At 40.2% G+C, this 21,486-nt stretch overlaps 1 protein-coding gene across 6 annotated transcripts in view; it reads left to right on the top strand.

Moving 5' to 3' along the window:
- EPS8 (EGFR pathway substrate 8, signaling adaptor) overlaps positions 1-20,579 on the top strand; it is a 147,829-nt gene extending 127,250 nt beyond the window's left edge. For all 6 annotated transcript variants that reach the window (XM_074357470.1, XM_074357467.1, XM_074357468.1 and 3 more), the window contains 6 exons: positions 855-954; positions 1,768-1,911; positions 10,532-10,754; positions 16,274-16,454; positions 17,416-17,545; positions 19,287-20,579. In XM_074357470.1, the coding sequence (XP_074213571.1) occupies positions 855-954; positions 1,768-1,911; positions 10,532-10,754; positions 16,274-16,454; positions 17,416-17,545; positions 19,287-19,400 (892 nt within the window). In that variant the 3' untranslated portion in view covers positions 19,401-20,579. The remainder of the gene's footprint in view (positions 1-854; positions 955-1,767; positions 1,912-10,531; positions 10,755-16,273; positions 16,455-17,415; positions 17,546-19,286) is intronic.
- Positions 20,580-21,486: the final 907 nt, after the last annotated feature.

The raw sequence follows: 21,486 nt of genomic DNA, 5'->3' as shown, positions 1-21,486 counted from the left end.
GACAATGTTGGGGAGTAATTATCAATTAAAAAACAGTTGAAGTTACTATTCTTATTTATTGAAAGGAAGAAAATATTCATATATTGTCAATATATCAGGTTTCATTGTATAACACATAAAAGCACTTCAAAATTATGCTGCTTAATCTATTAATAGTCATTTAATGATTAAAAGAAGTATTTGATTTTTTTCAAAGGAAGTTTTCTTAAAAAAAAAATAGGACTCTAGATCTGTTCTAACTATTAAAGTAGGTTTATAGTGAATTAATTAGTTAACTAATTAATTAGAAAGTGTTACTGGTCTTGTAGTTAATCCATCCTTTGTAATTTAGATGACTGGACAAAGCTTTCCTAAAATGGACAGTCATAATTTTTTCATATACATTTGGCTAATGAATTGAAGACATTGCTTGAATTAGTGACATAAACTTTAAATTACCACCCTGGAAATTATCTTGTCTCCTTTAATTTTATGAAAAAATGATAACATTGACCATTATCCTAGTTGTTTCACGGTAGAAATGCTAGTTAACAAGGCAGTGTCCAGTATGCATATTAAACGGACAGAGAATTCATAGATTTGCATTCTAGATTTGGCTTAGCACCAACTAGCTTTGTGATTTTGCATTATTTGTTTCTGCCCTAGCCCACAGGTTGTTCATTTTAATGGTAAAATCTCCAAAGTTCCATTTAGTCCTCATATTCTATAAAATATAATAAAACTAAACTACTATCTAAATAATTTGTCCGAATGTTTTCTGGTATGAATGGGCTTGCCTTAACATTTTACTTCTGTTTTCAGCCTTTAGGAAAAGCTAGCAGAATGATAACTCTTTTTTTCTTTCTTTTTTGTAGAAATTATGATCTACAACCCAAGAAGTATGCCAAATCCAAGTACGACTTTGTGGCAAGGAACAGCAGCGAGCTCTCGGTTCAAAAGGATGATATTTTAGAGGTGACAGAATTTTACCTTGTTTATTCTCCTAAAGTGAATTTGTTGTATTCCCCCTCTGGTATGTATCTAAACTTTCGTCAAGGAAATGCTGAAGTCGAGAAATTATTCTTCAGTATTATTTTACTTTACCAAGGATACAGCATACTATAGATACTTACATCTGTTTTTTGTTTATTTGTTTGGGGGGTGGGGTTGGGTTTCTTGGCTTACTTTGCCCTTTCCTTCTGGTCTTTATTTATTCTGGAATCAAGGCTGTTTATCCTCAGATGCAGGTGGACTGTAATATTTCAATAAGAGAAAACGTCTCTCTGTCCTGGAGCCCTCGCACACATGTACCCAGCTGTGAGTGTGCTAGTGGTTTTCGGAACGATCTACCATGATTCTCAAGTCTCTTCCTTAGATTATAACTGAGGCTTCATCTTCATCTAATTAAATTTAATAGTGTGGCACAGTCACAGTATTTTTTGTAAAAAAAAAAAAAAGTGTTTTTTCATACTTTTCCTCTCCATTCTAAGGATGGAGACAGCAAAGCTTTTCCAAGTGACTCATCTGAGGTACTTCAGATGATGCAAATAGTTAAACATTCTTGGCAGGTAACATGGACCTCGGGTAGAGAGGTACCGTACCTGTTCTGTACTAGTAATTGCAATTTTTTGTGAAATTCCTCGGAATTATTTAACCCACAGTATGTTGGTGCTGAGTCAGCATATTAGAAGTGAAAAGGTTTTCTTGGTTTGAGAGTGAAAATTGAACTTCCTTCATAAATTGGTTTTGGTGCAGAAATGATGTCTTTATTTTCTTGTGTGATGACAGATCCTGGATGACAGGAAGCAATGGTGGAAAGTTCGAAATGCAAGTGGGGACTCTGGATTTGTGCCAAATAACATTTTGGATATCGTGAGACCTCCAGAATCTGGCTTGGGGCGTGCTGATCCACCTTACACACATACCATCCAGGTAATTGTGATTTCTGAGCAGAACCTAACTTTTACAGATTTTTCAAATTCTTCACGCCTAAGCAAGACTTAACTACCTTATATGTCTTAGTCATTTTGAGACTTAATTGGTTATGTATAATTTTTTTCTAGGGTAATTGGAGGGCAGTGGCTAGAGACATGGGAGAATTATACATATGTTTTCTGATTTACTTCTTCAGGAAATTGCTCGAAATGTTTACCACTCAGTGACTGTTTCTCTGAATGCTGTTTTTGTTTCTACCCCATAATATTTCTGCCATTTGGAGAAAGAGTGTTTCTGCCTCTTCACTCTTCCCAGAGCCCTGCTAGCCAAGGGTCCTGATGGAAGCCAACACCGAGACAGAGGATGGAGTGCCTGCAGTTGTCTGCACCTGCCTTTGCCCCCATTCTTTTTATAGACTTTGATTGGTAACCTGTTTGCTTGCAACTTTCCAACTATCAAATCTTAACCCCTTTTTAGAAACTACCTTAACATGACAGAACTTCCATCCAGTTTTCAGCGCCATTATCTTCCTTCAGGCGTGGTGACCCCATGAGACTAGGGCGGCCGCCGTGTGCTTTTTGACCTGTGACAGGATCTCTAGAGTCAGATCTGCCAGTGGAGACAGAATGGATGGACGGGCCCATGCATCGCCTCTGAACCTGTGTTGGCTACTTTCTTATGCCCCCAGGAAAATTCTTTTCATTTTCAGAGGCTTGAGCCAAGGATCACATCTGACCCCGTAATAATGTCATAAATGGGTAGAAGCTGAAGCTGCATAGAACATGCAGTGACAGAGTCAAATCTCATGCCTCAGCTCAGTAAAATACCAACTGTCCAAACCTAGAATTGTGGCCATGTGCTGTCATGACCATTCATGTAAGTACCTCTGTCCCCCTGGCATTCGAGCCTAGTGCAGTCCTGCACTTAACTGAGGGACTTTGGGCCTTATTAGAATCCAAGAATCAAACAAACATTTCAAATAAAGAATTGCTGTACAGTTTATATATCTTGATAACTTACAGTGATGGCAGTGGGAACTGTTTGCTGTGCTGGCGTTTTGGCTGGCTTGATGTGCACAGATATTCTCTACTTACTTTATGTTCATCATTTGTCACTAGCTGTTGATGCCAAAGAAGGAGTTTGAGTTATTCAAGGTACGGTCTGCTCCATTTCCCATGGATTTTTGCAGTGAATTTTCTAACTTAATTTTAACACCTCTTTCTTTCCTAAGTTCTTACATTTCTTATCTTGTGATGTGCTTACCTGACGTAATACAGGCTTCTGTCTGGTTTATAAATGCCAGGCCTTTGTGTTCTTTTCTAGAGAAGTTTTGACTGAATGCCTTAGGGAGCATTAAAGAATGTTGGCTTGAAACTATGCATGAAACAGTGGTAGAATATGTCCCCTTTGAGCTCTGTGGGCTGTTTTTAATGTTTAACTCATGATAAGCAATAAGAAAGATGTTCACAAAGGACCTCACCAGTGGCCGTGTGTGAGCAGAAGCCCAGAGTTCATATATAAAGTGTTACAAACACTTAGCCAAGTTTGTTTTTATTATAGGAATGGGCAAACTCCGATAAAATAAGATACCTAAAACTTGCAAATACTAATGTACATCCTAAGTATTTCCCGCCACCTGAGATTTCCTCAGGAGTTTGACCTCTTTTACCTTTTCCTGTTTACTGTTCAGTCTTGTCTTTTTCCTCAGTTTGGATTCTTGGCTTGGGCCATAAGTTGACTTTTCTGTTCAAAGGTTGCTTCTGTCTAAAACGGAACCCAAACTATTAATATATATCATATTTAGAGTACTTTTTGAGAACATAAAACCTACTTCTCCTTTCTTGAACAGAGCCTTGGTTTATATTTTTGTCAACTTTGGCAAAACCAAGAAATTTTTTAAGTGTTCCCAAGTTTCAGGAGTTTGTTTTGCTGCTTTGTGTAAATAGAAACTTGTGGGGATTGCCTGTTTGGGCTGTTTCCTTTTAAACTTTTCAACACTATCTGACTGTCTGAAATTTTTTGGATGCAGCTCTGAATGCAGTGATGTACATAGAAATGCGTATAGAAGCTCTGTGTGTGTGTGTGTGTGTGTGTGTGTGTGTGTGTGTGTGTGTGTTTAGGTTGAAAGTCCTACTTTTAAAAGGAATTAAAAGCCATCTAGTTTTCAACACCTCCTGAAAAGTTTGGGCTGAGCCCAACAAAACCACCAAAACCTTGTAAAGTTTTAATAAGCAAGCTTGACAATCTGCTATCTGGCATAAATATAACTCTGAAAGGATTGCTATTCTCAAAGCATTTATAACACAACAGAGAAAAATGACTAGAGAGAGTGAGATGGAAAAGAAAAACAACCTCAGAGATACATACCAGTTATTTTGTATCTCTGCAGCCATGTTACCAGACACTTTTATCTAAAATATCCAAAGAAAAGCCCTGCAGCTTATATCAGAATGGCAATAAAATGCCACTACATTTCCATAGGTTGCTATGGTCCTGACACCCTAGACACGCAGAACTGTGCTGGATTACAAACACACCAAAAGCAATCCTGTGTCCTACCCCTCTTCTCATTCCTTCCTCCACAAATGTATTGAGTGCCAGCATCTTGCGTTCGATGAAAAGAAAGACAGAAATCCAAGCACTGAGCAGATCCTCTATTAAACCCGCCACCCAGAATCAAACCTCCGTGCCGCCCCGGCTTTGCCCCTCCCCTCTGAGCTTGTGCATCAGGAGCAGGGACCCCCCTCCTTCTTCAGAAATGGCCCACGCTTTCCCCCTGTCTCATCCATCCAATGATACCAAAATTTTACAGAAGTTTAAAGACACTTCTTACAAAAACATCTTAGAACCCTTGTACTGCCCTGCAGAAAGACGCTCCGGCTGAGTGCCGGGTTGTTCAAGGACTCCACAAATACTGGTCCACTGAATTCCCACGACAGCCCTGTGAAATAGGCACAGTTTACATATGTGGAAATTTAGGCACAGAGAGCTGACTTGCCCACGGTTGCACAGCCTCATGAAGCCAGGGTGGGGACCCAGGACTCTGGAATCAGAACCCATGCTCTGATATGTCCCGAGGAACAGTGCTTACCCTTACGTCTCGTTGAGGGTAAGGATATAGTTTTTCACTGTATGAGTGCTTAAAATGACACCTTCCCGGAGTAGGTTTACCGTGCATTGTGCTGTGTTGATCTGATCAGTCACCATCCTTGGAACTGGATTTTTGCTTTATGCATCCATCCCTTGGATTTCATTCATTCTTTCACTTTTTAACTCATTCGGGAAAGTAATCCAACTTATGTAATTCACTTAGAAAGCAGACATTTTTTTGAATGGTGGGAATAAGGGAATTAGATGTAAATTATTTCCATGTGGCATCTACAGGTCACCAGAGGTTTTAAAAATGCACGGAAGTAGGACTGTTATTTTCACGCACTTATCTTTCCTGTGAAGAAGTATGTATGGATAAGAGCAGTCCCTAGGTGAGGGCAAGGGCTGCCTTGCCTGTGGCTCACACATTTTTGGTTAGAGATTCTCTTCGGACGCCAGGGACGCACATACCTGGCACCAGTCACGGCTAGGTGTTGAATTGCCACCCAATGTCCCTGTGAGTCCAAGCTATTTAATAACCTCACATTTGGAGTGATTTTTAACAGCTCTGTAAAGACAGCCAGTCCCACCGAATGTGTTTCCCCACCATGGCTTCAGCAAAGTTCTAAAAATAAAGGACAGGGAGGTAATAAAGAATTTAGGAAAGATGTGGAACATTAAAAAGAAGATTGGACGAGACCACAGGGACAAGGAAGTGAATGTTTATGAGAGATTATGGAGAAATGACGATAAATGACATACATGCCTTTTGATGAAAGTTCTGTTGTAGAGCATTCCAGGGCTTTGCGGTCCTTGAGCTGGACAGCGAATGGGCATCCCGGGTGCCTTCCCCCCACCTGGAAGCCACTGGCCACATCACATTTCCTGATACTTCTTTTGACTCAACTCCTGACCTCCAGCACTTTGACTGTTCATCTACCAGAATCACTTTCATGCTCTATGCCAAGAGTCAAAACCAGCCTCTGCCATTCTGTTATTTCCAATATCCTAAGAGGCTTGGCTAAAGAACTCTTTTATTTATTATTAATTACCGAGTCTCTGTGCTCATCATTATTGCAGATATTCTTACTCTACCAAGATGCAAATAATTTGGAATGTCTGGTCACTGTGGTCCTGTAAATGCAACAGGAAGTCTCCCGTCTGCTCTATCTCCTAGCAAGAGATGTTATACTGTGGAAACAGCCCCAGTCTAGGTACTGGGAGGTGAGGGTTCTAGTCCTGGCTCTGGCACTGACTAGCTGCATGACTTTAAAGAAAGCACCTTATTTTTCTGAGCTCCGGTTGCTGAGCTGTGAGATGGAAGGGGCCAGGGGGTTTCATGATCTCCACAGTCCAGTCTAGACATAAAATTTTGTTACTTTTTATTATACGTGTTTAAGTAGCCCTGAATTAACTGTGGCCATGTTTCCTGCAGGGGAATACTAAACCGCTAGCCCTACTAATTTCAGCTCCTGTTATGAATGCTCTGTTTTTCAAGCTTAATCCAGATATTCAGGTACTGCTGGGCAGAGAGTGACCGTGTTACTAAAGATGTTTGTATACTCATTCCAGCAGACCAACTTCCTGATACGATTGAATTGTTAAACAAATTTTTAAAGTTTATCTCAGAACACTCTATCCGTCTATTAATTAGAGGCATGGTTTCTAGACAGGGGTGGTTACTTTTTTATTCTGCTTCATGTGTTGACATTTTTCCAAATATTTTTTACAATAATTTGAATAATACCACCCTCCTTTCATATATATATATATATATATAAAACTGCCCGATATGCATATGTACAGAATTGTAGAATTTTCTGTTTACCTGCTTACAAGTTCAACTGAAGCTCACTAAAACACACTGATATATATTAATTTCCTTTTGTAAATCAGATTATTAAGAGAATTAGCCTGACATTTAATGTACTTGTATTCCTTATAAGCTGTAAAAATAGGATGAACCTTTATCTTAATATTTTTAAAACAATACCCTGGCACACAAATAGTTACTGAAATACTCGACCCAGTTTATACTGCAGTGAGAGTCTATACAGCTAGTTTCCCTTGACTAGATAGCGGTGGAAATTAATTATATATTTACAGGCGCCTTCCCTGGTGGATTTGCTTGATTTGTGGGCAGGTAATTTTACTGTCAGAAATGAATTTGCTCATGTTTTCTGATATTTGATGTGAAGTATAATTGGTATTCTTTTCGTTCCGTCCCCTATGTTCGATGTTCTCATTTGACGTGATTTGCTGCATTTTCCTAATAGCAATTACTTGGCGAGCTGTCAGAGGTAACCCACATTTGTTCCCTCAAGGCACTTTCTTTTTAATGGACTTTTTTTGGATTCAGTCTCTGGACTTAACACCCTCCAAATGTTCCAGCTGTGCCTAGTTTTCACTGCAGAATTCCAAAGAGACTAAATTTAGAGGAAAAAAAAAATGTGTAGGTTACATTTTTAAGAACAGTTCGTTGTTACGGCTTTGTGTTGCTTGCTTGCATAATTTCCCCTCTGAAGCAGTACCTGCGTGAACCAGGGGTTTATCTCTAGATCACCATCCTTAATCCTGGAGAGTTTCTATCAGCTTTACTAGCTAAAGCAACATGACTCATTTGGATTTAATTATCAACAGAAAAATGTATTTTCCATGGGGGCTAGTGATTCTGACTTCTTTCAGGGAAAGAGAAAAAAACAGATTTTGTTTTAAGCAAAACTTTAAATATATTTGTGGGTGATAAAAGGCAAGAGTTAGGAAGTGACAGTGATGGTACGAAAGTAGGGCCACACCAAGGTGACCAGTCGTCCCAGTTTGTTCACGACTGAGAGGTTTGTAGGAACATGGGCTGAAACTGGGAGAGTCCCAGGCAGACTGGGAACAGTTGGTCAAGATTTCTTTTTGGATTTGGCAATTCAGCACCCTTGGTTCAGGAGATGAAAAGTTCAGGGTAGAGTTCTGCTCTCCAAGACTTCCCAAAGTTCGAGGCGTCGCCGGCTCCCTGCCTCCAACCAGAAATAACCAGGAGGCAGTGGTGCTGAAGGGAAGAGCAGTGCTTGGGTGGTGAGTAAAAGGGAGTGGAGGAGACGGGGAGGGACAGAGAAAAGTGACTCCAAGAGTCAACACTGATTCTGTTTCCTTCACTCAGAGGATGACTCATTAGTTTCCACAGAAAAGCTACCTTGGTTTCCGTGTCAGAACAGGTCGTAATGATTTGAGGAAGGTACATCCCGCCTTTTCATTCCAGGGGTTGGAAGCATGAGGCAGGAAGGAGGATCAAGAACAGGGGAAAATATGCAAGTAAATAAAATTCATGACATAATTCATGAAAAATGTTCATAAGGTTTCTCTTTATATTATATATATATATACATACACACATTATAAGTCTATTCTGATAGGTTAAACTGATAAAGTTGCATTATATGGCAAGGACAGATGACTGAAATGAGGCACAGAAGGCTTGGTGAGCCTGTCTGCAGGCTTGATTGTGACAGTAACACAGGTATTCAGTTTTCCACAGTATTTTTTGACCGATAGCAAAACACGAGCTGTTCTTGTTTTTCTGAAAGCAAAAAACATGAATTGTATCATGGAATGCAGAGCTGACAGCACTTGTTTGTTGAAGCTTTAAAAGCAATCATTTAAACTGACACGTTTGAAATCCGAATGCGAGAATACACTAACCCTTCGTGAAATTACGTACGGAAGACATCTTTGTCGAGGGAATCTTGCGTATACATTAAGCAGATGACTTTGGTGTGTGCTAAGTATCGCATTGTGGTGATGTTTGCTGTATTTTGATTGCTTGAAATATTTTATTGGCCCAAATATAGGAACATTGTTTTGTGGATGATGATGATGGTAATAATAATAATAATAATGTGATAATGAACTCCATTACTGAATATATTAGAAGCGTTCCTAGGCCTTGAGTGCTGAGAGAATCAGCAGTGTCTGTTTCTCTCCCATCCAACTCCGTGGTTTCCTCTATACATTTCACCCCCACTTCTCCCCTTCCTCCTGGCCTCTCTCCACCTCCCTTCCATCCCCCTCCAAGAAACAGGAGCATTATAAAGGCTTCTTTCTCCTCTTCTCCCATCCTCGTTTCATGCCCTGCCCACCTTCTCCACCCCGTTGGCTGGTGAGAGGTAGCTTTTAAAGAGACAGCAGAGAGCCAGGGCTGCGCCCCACGCTGGTTTCCACAGGTGTTACTCATTTGCTCTGAGGGTGCCTGTGACGGTTGTGTGTTGTTTTTTTTAAATCATAATTTAAAAAGTGATGTGTGTGGTGTTTTATGTTTTTGATCTCTGTGGAAATTGGGGGGGGGGGCCTCTTTTAAAATCAATATTACCTTATATTTGGGCCAATTTAAAAATTAAAAGTAAATCCTGTTCTCACCAAAGGACCAGATTACCAAAAGGCCTGCTTTTTGTGTTTCATCTGTTAACCCTGAATTTTAGAATAATTAAAATTGTGACAGGACAGTATCTAAACTGTACCTAAATTATAAGTCAGTGCTCTGTGTCTTTGATTCTGTCCTTAAAAAATGCCTTTTGAGAATTTGGAACTTAACTCCGATTGTTATCTATTAAAATTATTTTGTTGAAAGTTTTAACTATTGTATGCCGTTTAATGGGGAATATCCACAAATAGTTTTATAATAGCCATGATTTTAAAATTGCTGAAAGTTTTTATATATTCTATCACATCCACCTTTTTTGAGTACAAATCTCCACATGGAATTTTCTAAGTACATGCTCTGAGATGTAGTCATCAACATTTAATTAACGACCATCCCATTACCCTCACCACAATCCCGTTTTAATAAGGCAAGTGTCTAAACTTAGTAAATTAATATTAAGATGATGGCAGAAAGGGTTATTACTTGGAAAAATAAACAGTGTTTTAAAGTTACTTTATTTTAAAGCACAGTTCTTTTATCTACTGAAATATTGTGCCTCTTCTTAACAAATTACTTGAAAACAGTATAAACACTCTTGAATATAACATACATTTACAATAAGGAGTGAGTAATGCTATGTGTTATTGATATTTAGACTTCTAAGGCAATTAGAAGTTGTTATTAATGGAAATTATAAAATAATCAGAAATCCTTTGACTTAGCCTGATCTTGTGTGATTCCAGGTTCAAATTTAGTTTTTTTGACATTTATTACTGTTATTAATACTGCTATTTGCTTTTGGTGTATCCTTTTGACTCCTTAATTTACATTTGGATTTTGAACATATATGTAGAGCATTTAAAATATAATTTTTAATAACTATTATATCATGTAGGATGGGGGGGTTGTGTATTTTTTGTATATGGCACATATACATATGTGGGTACAGATGTGGGTACATGGGGGTTAGTGTATGTGTATAAATATGCACACTTGCCATGGATTTGCAAGTGAGTTTTACACATAAATAGCCAACAATGTCCCATCAAAATATAATTTGTTTTCCTAGCCTAGGTTTACATTTTTACAACTTCAAATTAATTATTTGTCTTTTTATAGAAACAAAGGATGGAATATGGTCCAAGACCAACTGACATCCCCTCTGCTCCGTCACCTCCTCCAACACCAGCCCCCGTCCCGGTCCCCCTTCCACCCTCTGCTCCAGCACCCGTTCCTGTGTCAAAGGTCCCGGCAAACGTCATCCGTCAGAACAGCAGCTCCAGTGACAGTGGTGGCAGTATCGTGCGAGACAGCCAGAGACAAAAACAAATTCCCGTGGACCGTAAGTTTCCCAGGGAGGCAAAAAATAGACAGTTTCTTCTGGGAAATTAAAGCACTGCTAAGTAAAACTTGTTCATTGTTGGTTCTGCTGGTAGTAAATATCATTGAGTATAAATAATAGTCCTTTGCACGGTGCTTCATAGATGGCAAAGACTTTGACCTAGTTTCTCATCCTCCAAGTAATTCTGAGAAACTGGGAGTTCTCTCTGCTCTCTAATATGTGCATTTCTACACGTCTTCCAATACATTGTGGTGGTTGAATGCAAACTCTGGAGCCAGACGCACTTGAGTTTGTGCAGTAAAACATCACCTGCTGGCAGTGAGACCTTCCACAATTTAATAATCCTCTCTATACTTTAATATCTGTAAAGTGGGGAATAATGATAGCAACTTCATAGGATAATTGTGAGGATTTAATGAAATAATGCAGGTAAATGACTTAGATCAGTTGTTCTCAGCCAAGGGTGATTTTACCCCTTCCCCTGGGGACAGCTGGTATTTGTCTGGAGACATACTTTGATCACAGTTGGATGGATGCTACTGGCATCTGAAATAGGTAGACGTTAGGGATGTAATTCACAACATCCTAAGATGACCGGGACGGCTCCTCCCTCCCCCTGCACAGCAGGGTTATCTGGCTCAAAATGTCAGTGGTACTGATTGATTTTAACTAATATGACACATTATAAGCAGGTAGTAAATAGTTACATATATATACATACAATCACACTAGCTTAGGATAATCAACCTGCCAATAGCAGTTTCAAGTTTGCCCTCCAGATTCAGATTTTATGTGATTTACACTTTAACTTCATATGTTCATAAGTTTAAATTTTATTTTTCATAAGAGTGGTTACTATGAAAACCAGATTTAAGGAAACTAAAAGAAAAGACACTACGGCCAGCTTTGGATTACCCTTGTTAGTACTGGGGAACAGCAGTGTAGAGAATTTGAATGTTGAAGGTAATTCTGAGATAATTTTTATTTTGTTTTTCCTTATCCTATCTGTCTTATCTGCTTAATCTTCAAATCATGGTTTTTAAAGTATTATAAAATTACTTTGCTTTATCTAGGCTTGATATATAAAAATTCTTGGAAAACTAGAGCCAGAAAGATATTTTCTCAATATGATAAGAGTATATAAAGTGTGTGTGTGTGTGTTAAGGGTATCTTTCATACTGTCCAGTGGCCTCTCCCAGGGCTCAGTGCTGGGTTCTTTTCTCATGCAAACATACTTTTACTGTAAGTGATCATATTTTAATTTCTTTCAATACCGTCTATGCTGTTGGAAAAGGCATATCTCCCAAATTTGTCTTCATAGTAAATCTCATCTCTGACATCCAGATACATGTAATGAACTAGTACCTTTATAGCTGAGATTGTATGCTGGAAATTCAAGTTCAAAATCGAATCATTGAATCTTGCACTCCCATTTTTTTACCGTACTGTTTTTCTCATCTCAGTAAATCATAGCCCCACCTATTGAGTTTTGGTCATTCTTGATACATTAAAAATTGTTCAAAAAGAAGACTCGGAAACTCTTAGTATTTAATTGTTCTAGAAAATCGAGTTAAATGCACTAGGCATAAACCTGCTTTTATACGTTACTTTCTCAACTGAGGGTATAGCCAGTTTAAATCACCGACTTACCCATTTCCTGACCTTACCAAAGAACTAATGGAGAAACGAAGCTTTGGAAAAATGATTAACTCTTTTTGTGCAGCAAAAACAACTATGCCTGTGTGTGTGTGTGCGTGTGTGTATAAATATAACTTGCTACTAAATTTTTAAATATTTTTGTGTATTTTTTTAAAAGCTGCTTTTTTTTTTCTTTTTTTTTTTCCAGACACTAAAGGCATAGTTTTGAGATGAGAAAAAGCTCTATAAATGTTTTTATTGATTTCCCTCAGGAAACTTTTCCTCTCAGAAACGACTGTTCTTTCCTCCTTTTTACCACAAGTTTATAACATCCCCCGCCTTGGATACTTCAGCACAGTCCTCTTTGACACCAGGGCACTCTTTTTCCAGGCCTCGGGTCGGAGTTCATAGGCATCTAGCCTTAATTTTGCAACAGGCCGTGGGCTGGGACACTTTGTTCTTTGTCCGAGACTAAGAAACTAAGAATAGCCTAATGGGAAAGAGGCAGGGTTGGAACACTTTAAAGACAGAGAACTCTCCGGATAATTGTGATTCATCATTTTCAAGTCTGTTTTTCATAAGTGAAAGGGTGACACTGGAATGTAATACATAAACATCTCTCCCAAAATTAACACATGAATTGTTTCCTTAAAATAACAAAAAGTTTGCATTTACTCACACAACGTTTCTTTTCAAGATCGCTCAAAAGTATAGTTTGGCATTAAATAAAGGTAGTTCTTTTTTTACGACACAGATACTGTCTTGATAGGTTTTTCTTGAGTACCTCTTTGGAGAATGTCTCCTCTAAGTGAATGTTTGGGTTTCTCAATAGTTCTTTTAGAACCAGGCACATTTATTTTATCAGCAGCCCGGTTTCTTTCAGAATATGCCCTTCACTTTCCCTACATTCTCTGCTTATACCCTAGACTTCAGATAAGAATAAAATGGAAGGAGCTGTAAATTGAATTCTCACCCATAAAAATGTTACCCAATAGCTATGAACAAGGAAGGAAAGTTAACAGGCCTGTGTTTAAAGTGTAACAAGGACAAGAGCCCTGCTCCTTCTCTGAAGTGTGACCGCAGACCAGCTGCTGGCAGCCCTGTGTCCTGTCAGCTATTCAGACTGACTTGGAGCAGGATTCACAAAGCTTCCCCTCTTACCACTTTTGAAGACGCCAGTGCTTTAGTAGTTCTGCATTTCTTCCATTTCCTTTGAAATGTTAGTCCTTTTATTTTGAGTTTAATCTTTTGGCATCAGGAGGGTTGTTTTAGAAAGACAAGTGTGAAGTTAGTCTGGTTTGTTCTGTGCTGGAACGCTGCACGTGGAAACCAAAGCCAGGAACACATTAGAAGAGATTTTTATGTTCCCTGGAAGGAGATTATTATGCTGTGCATTAGAGAGGACCCTGCAGTAGCTAAGTCAGCAGATAAGAAAATTAATTTTTTAGTGTACTGATACTTTTTCTTTTTTATTTCTTTGAGATGTACTCCTACGCTATAGGGAAGTATGGCTAAATCATAGTGATTTAAGAGTTAACCAATGAAAGGTGTACTGTGTATCATGTAAATGTAACAATCAGCAATGTTCCCTCTCACCCTCTCTACCTCCGTGTCCTCTCTCCCGCCCTCCCTCCTTTCTCTTTCCACTTCTTTCCTCTTCAAAAGGTTTCCTGAATACTTGAGGCATAAAAAAAATTAGACTGAAATAACACTGATTATTTCACACTTTCACTTATTTCTCAGGGGCCCCAAACACTTTCTAAAATGCTCTCCTTGGGGGAAAAAAATCAGAAAAATGGTCACAAAAGCTCCCTTAGTGACCAAGTCACTGTCACTTCCCAAGTTCGTTAATTGTATTTTAATTGTATTACTGTATCAGTTCTTCGTACTTAATCCTTGCAGGTGATATACAAATTGTGTGTGTGTGTGTGTGTGTCTGTGTGTGTCTGACTCACATTCTAGAAGGGTCCCGCTAGCTGCTGTATTGAGAAAAGAATGAAGCGCAGTGGGTGGGGGTGTGCACAGTAGACACAGAGAGACCTGTGAACAGGCTGGTGGCTCAGACGAAGCCGATAATGGAAAAAATGGAGTGAAAAGATTGGATCTGTGGTACATTTTAATGGTGGGACCAATAGGATTCGCTGATGAATTGGATGTCATCGAGGGTAAGGGGGAATCAGGCATGGCTCCATGGTGTTTTGCTGGAGGAACTAGGAAAATAGAGTTACTGGCTAAGTTGAGAACTCTAGCATAAAAGCCAGTCTTCAGGAAGAACATAAGCAGTTCAGATTTGGACGTGGTGTATCTGAGATACCCAACAGACATCCAAAGGAATAGATCAGGTAGACAGCTGGCACATCTGGATCTAGCGTTCTGAGGACCAGGCTGCACTGGAGAAGTGATTTGCATAGCCAGCAGTTTTTAAATGGCATTTAAAGCCGTGAGACCAGCACACACTGATCGTTGACGGGGTGAAGGCAGACAGGGAAGAGGTCCAAGGACGGTGCCCTGGGGAGCTGGGCAGACGAGAAGATTCTGAGAAAAGGGGACAGAGGAGAGGCCAGTGAGACAGGAGGAAAGTCAGGATGGCATAGTGTCCAGAAGACCACAAGGAGAAAGTGTTTCAAGGAGGGACAGCTTCTTCAGATGTTGCCGATAGATTAAATGAGGAAATGACTGGGTGCAGACCACTAGAGTTGAGCAAATGGAGCGGAGGGGTAGGGCCAAATCTGCAATGAATTTAGGGGACAACTGGAGAACAGGAATTGGGATCTGCTAGTAGAGACAGCTTTTCATGGCGTTTTGCTAAAAGGGGAGTAGAGAAATGGGCAGTCGCTGGGAGGGGGTGAGGGGTTAAGACAGGGCTTATTTAAAGGTGAGAAAAATAACAACAAAATAATAGCATGTTTGTATGCTGCTGAAATGGTTCAGTGAAAGAGGAGAACAGACAACAAGGGAGAAGGAGGGGGGCGATTACTGTCAAAGTATTTAAATAGACAGAAGACATGGAGTCCAGTGCCCGTGGCGAGGGGTTGGCGTTGGGAGTGTGGAGACAGCTCATCTATAACGTAGTGGGAAGGCAGGCCAGCAGCGGGTGCAGGGGGACTCCTAGGGAACTGAGGGAGGTTCTCGTCTAACCTCTCTATTTTACAGAAATTATGAAAGTGAGGTCACAGCTCAGGGTGGGCATGGAGGACTGGGTGTTTGTTAGAGGTCTGCAGAGGAAGAAGACAGGAAGCACTTGTCTAACAGTGCTCAAATTACATGGTCTGGGGCAGGACTTCTCAGACTGAGCCCTGTTGATGTTTGGAGCTGGGTAATTCTCTGTTGTAGGAGACTGACCCGTGTGCACTGCAGAATGCTTTTGCATCCCAGGCCCCTACCCACTACACGATGGTAGCTTCCTTCCCCCACTCTTCTCCTATTTGTGATATCCAAAAGTGTCTCTAGTCATTGCCTGATGTCCCTTGGGGTCAAAATTTCCCCCATTTGAAAACCACTGGCCTGAGGAAATGTAGTATGATTGTCAGGGAGTATTAACAGCCCAGGGGAGGTTTATAATCATGAATTTAACATGAGATCGCTCAGCATTGTTGTGTTATACTCGGTGTGCAGGTGCACACAAAGAATAAGCAGAAAGTTAGATTTAACAAGGGTTGGGGTTTTGCCAGATGAATACAATAAAGAGAGAGGAGAAGAGACAGGGAGTCATTTTAATAATTGATCATGGAATTTATACTTGGTGAAGGTGAAAGGTCGGGTGGCAGGAGTAACAGATTATAAGTTCTACTGGGGTCAAAGGACTCTTGGCATTGGGGTTCTGGAGAGAGTGACAGATATTAGGAGCTTTCAGAAATAACCTACTCTGCATCGGTGTCTAGGAAGGAAATCTCAGATGGAGGAGGTGCAGGACGAACTCATCCACAGACTGACCATTGGCCGGAGCGCCGCCCAGAAGAAGTTCCACGTGCCACGGCAGAACGTGCCGGTCGTCAATATCACTTACGACTCCACACCAGAGGACGTGAAGGCGTGGCTGCAGTCAAAGGGGTTCAGCCCCGTGTAAGTCTCCCCGGGGGAGCCTTTACGGTTCTGTTTTCAATTTGATCACCAAGAAGTCACAAATGACTCTTAAAAAATGTGAGAGCCCAAACTGCCTCTGTTTCCATGCTCAGGAAATGCCTGTAGCTGTTTATAGCTAAAAAAGAATTGGAAGAAGCAGAAATAACCATAACCATCATTTGGCAGCACCCCATTTTCTAGAGGGCGGTGTCTGTTCACTGTTGGCCCCTTAGGCAATCTGTTGGCAGCTTTGAGGCCGGTGTCTGTCTTTCTCCCTCAGAAGGTCACACAGGGTAGGACCGTGGTCTTAGCTGGACTCCCCAGACCATGGGGGACCCAGAACCAAATCTTTCCTTCTGCTGCAGCCGATTAGATTATAGATTTCAGGCAAATAAGAAAATAGGTAACATTACCTATTATAAATTATAATCTAATAGAACCTTTCCTTTAGTGAACCCATGGTGAAGTTTCTACTTATCTGTAACTAAAATTCTGTAAACGCTATGTGTATTTGGTACACATATTTGAATATGCGTATTTGAACTATTTGAATAATACATATTCAAGAGAACTTGACATATTATAAACTCAGTCACCCACCATGACTGAAAAATGAGGTACACTTGATCAGCTAATGGCCTGGTTACTAGAAAGTTCCTTCTACGAACACCAAATGTCAAGGAATCGGTACTGCACAACACGAATACTAAACCCAGTTGACTCTTTTTTGATACTGCATCATCGATGACCTTATGTAGCCCCGGGGCCATCATCATGACAGTCCCTTGTCATTGCCCTAAGCACTGCAGTGCCATTTTCTGGGTTCCCGTGTATGGAACACCTAGAGAAGCGAGGTTGTATCAGGACTAGAAACTTTTCTCCTTTGTTTTTCCCAGACAGTATTTTTAATGCTCTATTTCCTTCTTTTCCTTTTTTTTTTTTTTTTCCCTTATTTTTTCAGAACTGTCAATAGTCTTGGAGTATTAAATGGTGCACAACTTTTCTCTCTCAACAAGGATGAACTGAGAACAGTCTGCCCGGAAGGGGCCAGAGTCTTCAGCCAAATCACTGTACAGAAGGCTGCATTAGAGGTATGGCTTGTCCGCCTGAGGTGGTCTTGTCCTGTGTTAGTCAGGTTTGTGGTCTGCGACTTGAAGGCTCTGGAGACGATGTGTGTGTCCACGCTGGTCACTTTCTTTGCCTTCCATACAGAGCTGAATGAAACTTGACTCTGTATTAGTGACTTGCCACTGGAGACCGTCAGGGCCCATTTTCAGGGAGATTAAGTTGTTAAAAATGCTCAAGTAACATGAAGCTTGAGCTTCATATACTTTCAGACGTTTAATGAAAAGCCTAATGTTCTCATTTTATATGCATGAACTTCTTCTGTAGGAATTTTAGTTACTCATTCACTTGGAGTGGGTAAGTGACTTAAGAAGTCAGAACTCTTTTGCATGTCCTTAATGTTTAGTGTGGGGATTCTAGTAGGTTAGAGGTGATAGAGTCCTAAAACCGTGGCTGTGTACCTCAGGCCTGGTTATACGTATAAATAATCGGAGGGGAAATATTAGAAAGGGGTCGCTGAAAAGAGGGAGCCCTGACGTGTAATATTCAGTTATAGCTGTTTCTCTGAAAGCCGGAGAGTAAATGTTTTCTAGATTGGATATACTTAAGGTTCCAGTATCCTACTCTGCTTAAAATGGGCTCTGTAAGGGTGGCGGTTCTAACTGTTACATCTCACAGCTCTTAATAGCTTTCATGAAAATTAAACTTGGTCTCCAATGAAAGCATATAGGCTTTGGCATGAAATCAATACATAATTATCTCTAGCAAGTATATTGTGTAAATGCAACAGTTAAATAGCTCAGTAGAGCAGCTTCCTGCATGCAGCCCCGTGACCATTCTCAGGCAGGAGAAATTATATTTTCCTTGGAAATTTTTCATACGACACTGGGCCTTGGTTGGTTCTGTATTCGGCTTTCTGTGTATTGAATGTGAATCAGGATTAGACCCTTTCTGAGGCACTTTTGTTACCATTACGCATTCTAATTGTATTGCGAATGTGTAAATTACTCCATCAGGGTCATGGTAGAAAGCTCCACATCCCTAACACGTCTGCATGCCTTCAGTCCAGACTCCCTGTCACTGTCACCTGCGCCCCGTGCCCGCTTCCTCCTGGTCTCTTGCTCTGGATGTGAGCTGAGGCAGAGACCGCAGACCTGAGGCTCTCTGTCCTCCCTGCCACCTTCCCACCACATTCTTCTCTCTCGCCCAGTTCACCTTTTAGGTGACTCACCTGGTTGCCAGAGACTTTCAGAGATGAGAGAGGAGCAAGGAGGGTGAAGAGGGTTGTAGGCAGGAGGCTTGGAAAGGAGAAAAGCCAACGTGACATCGGAGGGTCAGAACCCCGTGGTATGAGGAAACTTGGTGTCTTCTGAGCCCAGCCTCCGGGCCTGAGTTAGAATCCTCTAGAGGCAGATGCGTATCTTGCTTGACCTAAAGAGCATCCTCTGATAACTTAGCATCTTATTATACAGTCTCTTCTTTCTCCCAGAGAGCGGAGAGCATTCCACGTGTGTTATTGATTTATCTTTAACATGCTCAAGCGAAAGGCCTGGTGAATGAATTGCCTTAAGACATTGTAAATGACAAATGATTCATGTGGTGTTAGTGAAGTCCAGAATCATCACTTACGTGAAGGGCAGCCTTCTGTTTTCCCCAAGGGACCTTAGAAGAGAAACACCCAGGACTGTCAGCCCTGGCCATTTCATTACATGATTTGCAACCTCACAAACCAGTGACCACCTTGTCTGAACCTCATTTGTGTTTTAGGATAACAGCGGCAGCTCTGAGTTGCAAGAAATCATGCGGAGACGACAGGAAAAAATCAGTGCTGCTGCGAGCGATTCAGGAGTGGAGTCTTTCGATGAGGGAAGCAGTCACTAATTCGTCTTTAAACGCCATTATTCTTGGCATTATTCCAGCGTGCTTTGTTTTAAGAAGCCATGAAGGGAATGTCAGATTCTTATTTCTTGGTCTACGTGATTGATCGCCATAAAGAAGCAATGCAAACATAAGTAAGCAGAGTGCTTGCTTCCAGGCCCATTATTTTTATTAAAACTAAAAAAAAATTTAAATAGCACTTTTTGACCTGGGGACCTGTTTTGCCTACACTTTACCAACGTGAGGTTTCCTTTACTGAATTAATTACTTCATCCCCATCTCAATGCTTAAGCAGACTTTTTTTTTTTTGACAGTGGTGAAATTTATTTATTGCAACAAAGCCAGAGATATTGCCCGTGATTCGAAATGTAGACAATTTCACTTTTGCCTGTGACTACGGTGTGTGTCATTCAGGGTGCAGCTAACTTGAGGCTAGCCTCTGCTTACTTAAGTCCCTCTCTCTCTCTTTTTTTTTTTTTTAACATACTCAATGATAGAATATTTAGATTTATTTAAAGTTCTTAATGCCAACAGTTTAAAGATGAAAACATTGAAGGAACTGTAAAATACAGCAAGGCCTTGGACATGCAAATAGAAACCTATGAAACATTCCCAAGACGGTTTATTTGTCATGGCTCTGTTGATCGTTTCTCCTTGTATGGCTTGTATTTTGATTTCATTTATATTCTGCTCATTACCTATACTGTGTTCTGATATATGAGAAAGCACAAGTGGAAAAGAGGTTATATACGTTGAAAATCGGTCACAGGAAGTAGCCTGCGTTGGTGTGTGTGACAGTATTTTGCTTAACGGAGGCCTCCGTTCTAAATATTGGTAATAAGTAGTAAAAGGACATTGGGGCCATCTTACGTGTTTATCTGTGTCAAGTTTTTCTGGTAATAAGAAACACTTAATTTACACATATTTTAATCCTGTGAAAGATTCTAGGTAGAGCAAAGAGACTTACCCTTCAACAAATGTTATTTTTGGAAACATGATTTTTTTGTCATTAAATGTTATATTATTTCACATATATGAAACAGATGTTATGTAAGAATGTTGTATATTTTAACATAAATCCATTTAGAGAGATTATCTAGACTCATTAATTTTCATAGTGCCTTTTTCACATGAGTCAGCCGAAAAGTCTGCAATAAACAGTATTTGCTATATGTTAATAAATGGCTTCTGTTTCATTGGCACAAGGGACCTTTGGCGTGGAGACTGGGGACCGGGGGTGAATGGAGTGCAAAAAACAGAGGCCTGCTCTTGTTTTTTTTAAACTGATTTCCAGTAGAGTTCTGAGTGGGTAGAGACCAGTCTAGAATACTTTCTCCAGTTGTTTCTCTCTTTCCACCTCTCTCTCTTTTTAAAAAAAATTTTTTAACCTTTTTTTAAACTTTCTTTATAATTGAAGTACAGTCAGTTTACAATGTTGTGTCAATTTCCGTTTTTCCACCTCTCTTATTTCATCATCTTTTTCTTCTACCTTCTAGTCACAGTTGGTCCCAGCAGGAAAAACAAACTTTGTATAGCACTTGTGATCACTAAATGCTTCCACATAAGTACTTTGTTGGGCGTCTGCAGTGAGTCTGTGAGTTGTATTTTGTAGATGAGAAGACTTAGCTTCCTAGAGGCTAATCTTCCCCAAATGGTAAGGGATGTGGGAGCCTCTTGTTTTCAATTGCTCAGTCTCTCCATAACGTTGTCCCTCGGACAAAGCGAAGCAAACATGAGAACAGTAAAGAATTGTAGATCTTTCCCACTTCATAAGCACTGACACATGTTTATAACAGCCCTGATTGAAAATCTCTGCAAATGTAGGGATGAGACCAAAGATATTAAAAATGAAAAGTTAAAATATCTTGTGTGTAATGTAGCATATAATGTACCATATCTGATATTAAAAGAATTGGTATCACTTATGTCTGTATGTTGTAAAATTCCAAAGGGAACTATCACAGAGGGAGTAATTGGAAGATGTAGGTACCTCCCTCAGGGACGCAGGGACAAAGAGAAGGGTTGGGATCAATGGAATTTAAAAGCTTGAGGGAGAGGTACTGCAGAGTTTGGATGCAGACAGCTGAGG

This window comes from Camelus bactrianus, chromosome 34, assembly GCF_048773025.1.
Source record: "Camelus bactrianus isolate YW-2024 breed Bactrian camel chromosome 34, ASM4877302v1, whole genome shotgun sequence".
Lineage (NCBI taxonomy): Eukaryota > Metazoa > Chordata > Mammalia > Artiodactyla > Camelidae > Camelus > Camelus bactrianus.
Note: the sequence above shows the minus strand (reverse complement) of the source record. Positions and strands in the feature narration are given on the sequence as shown.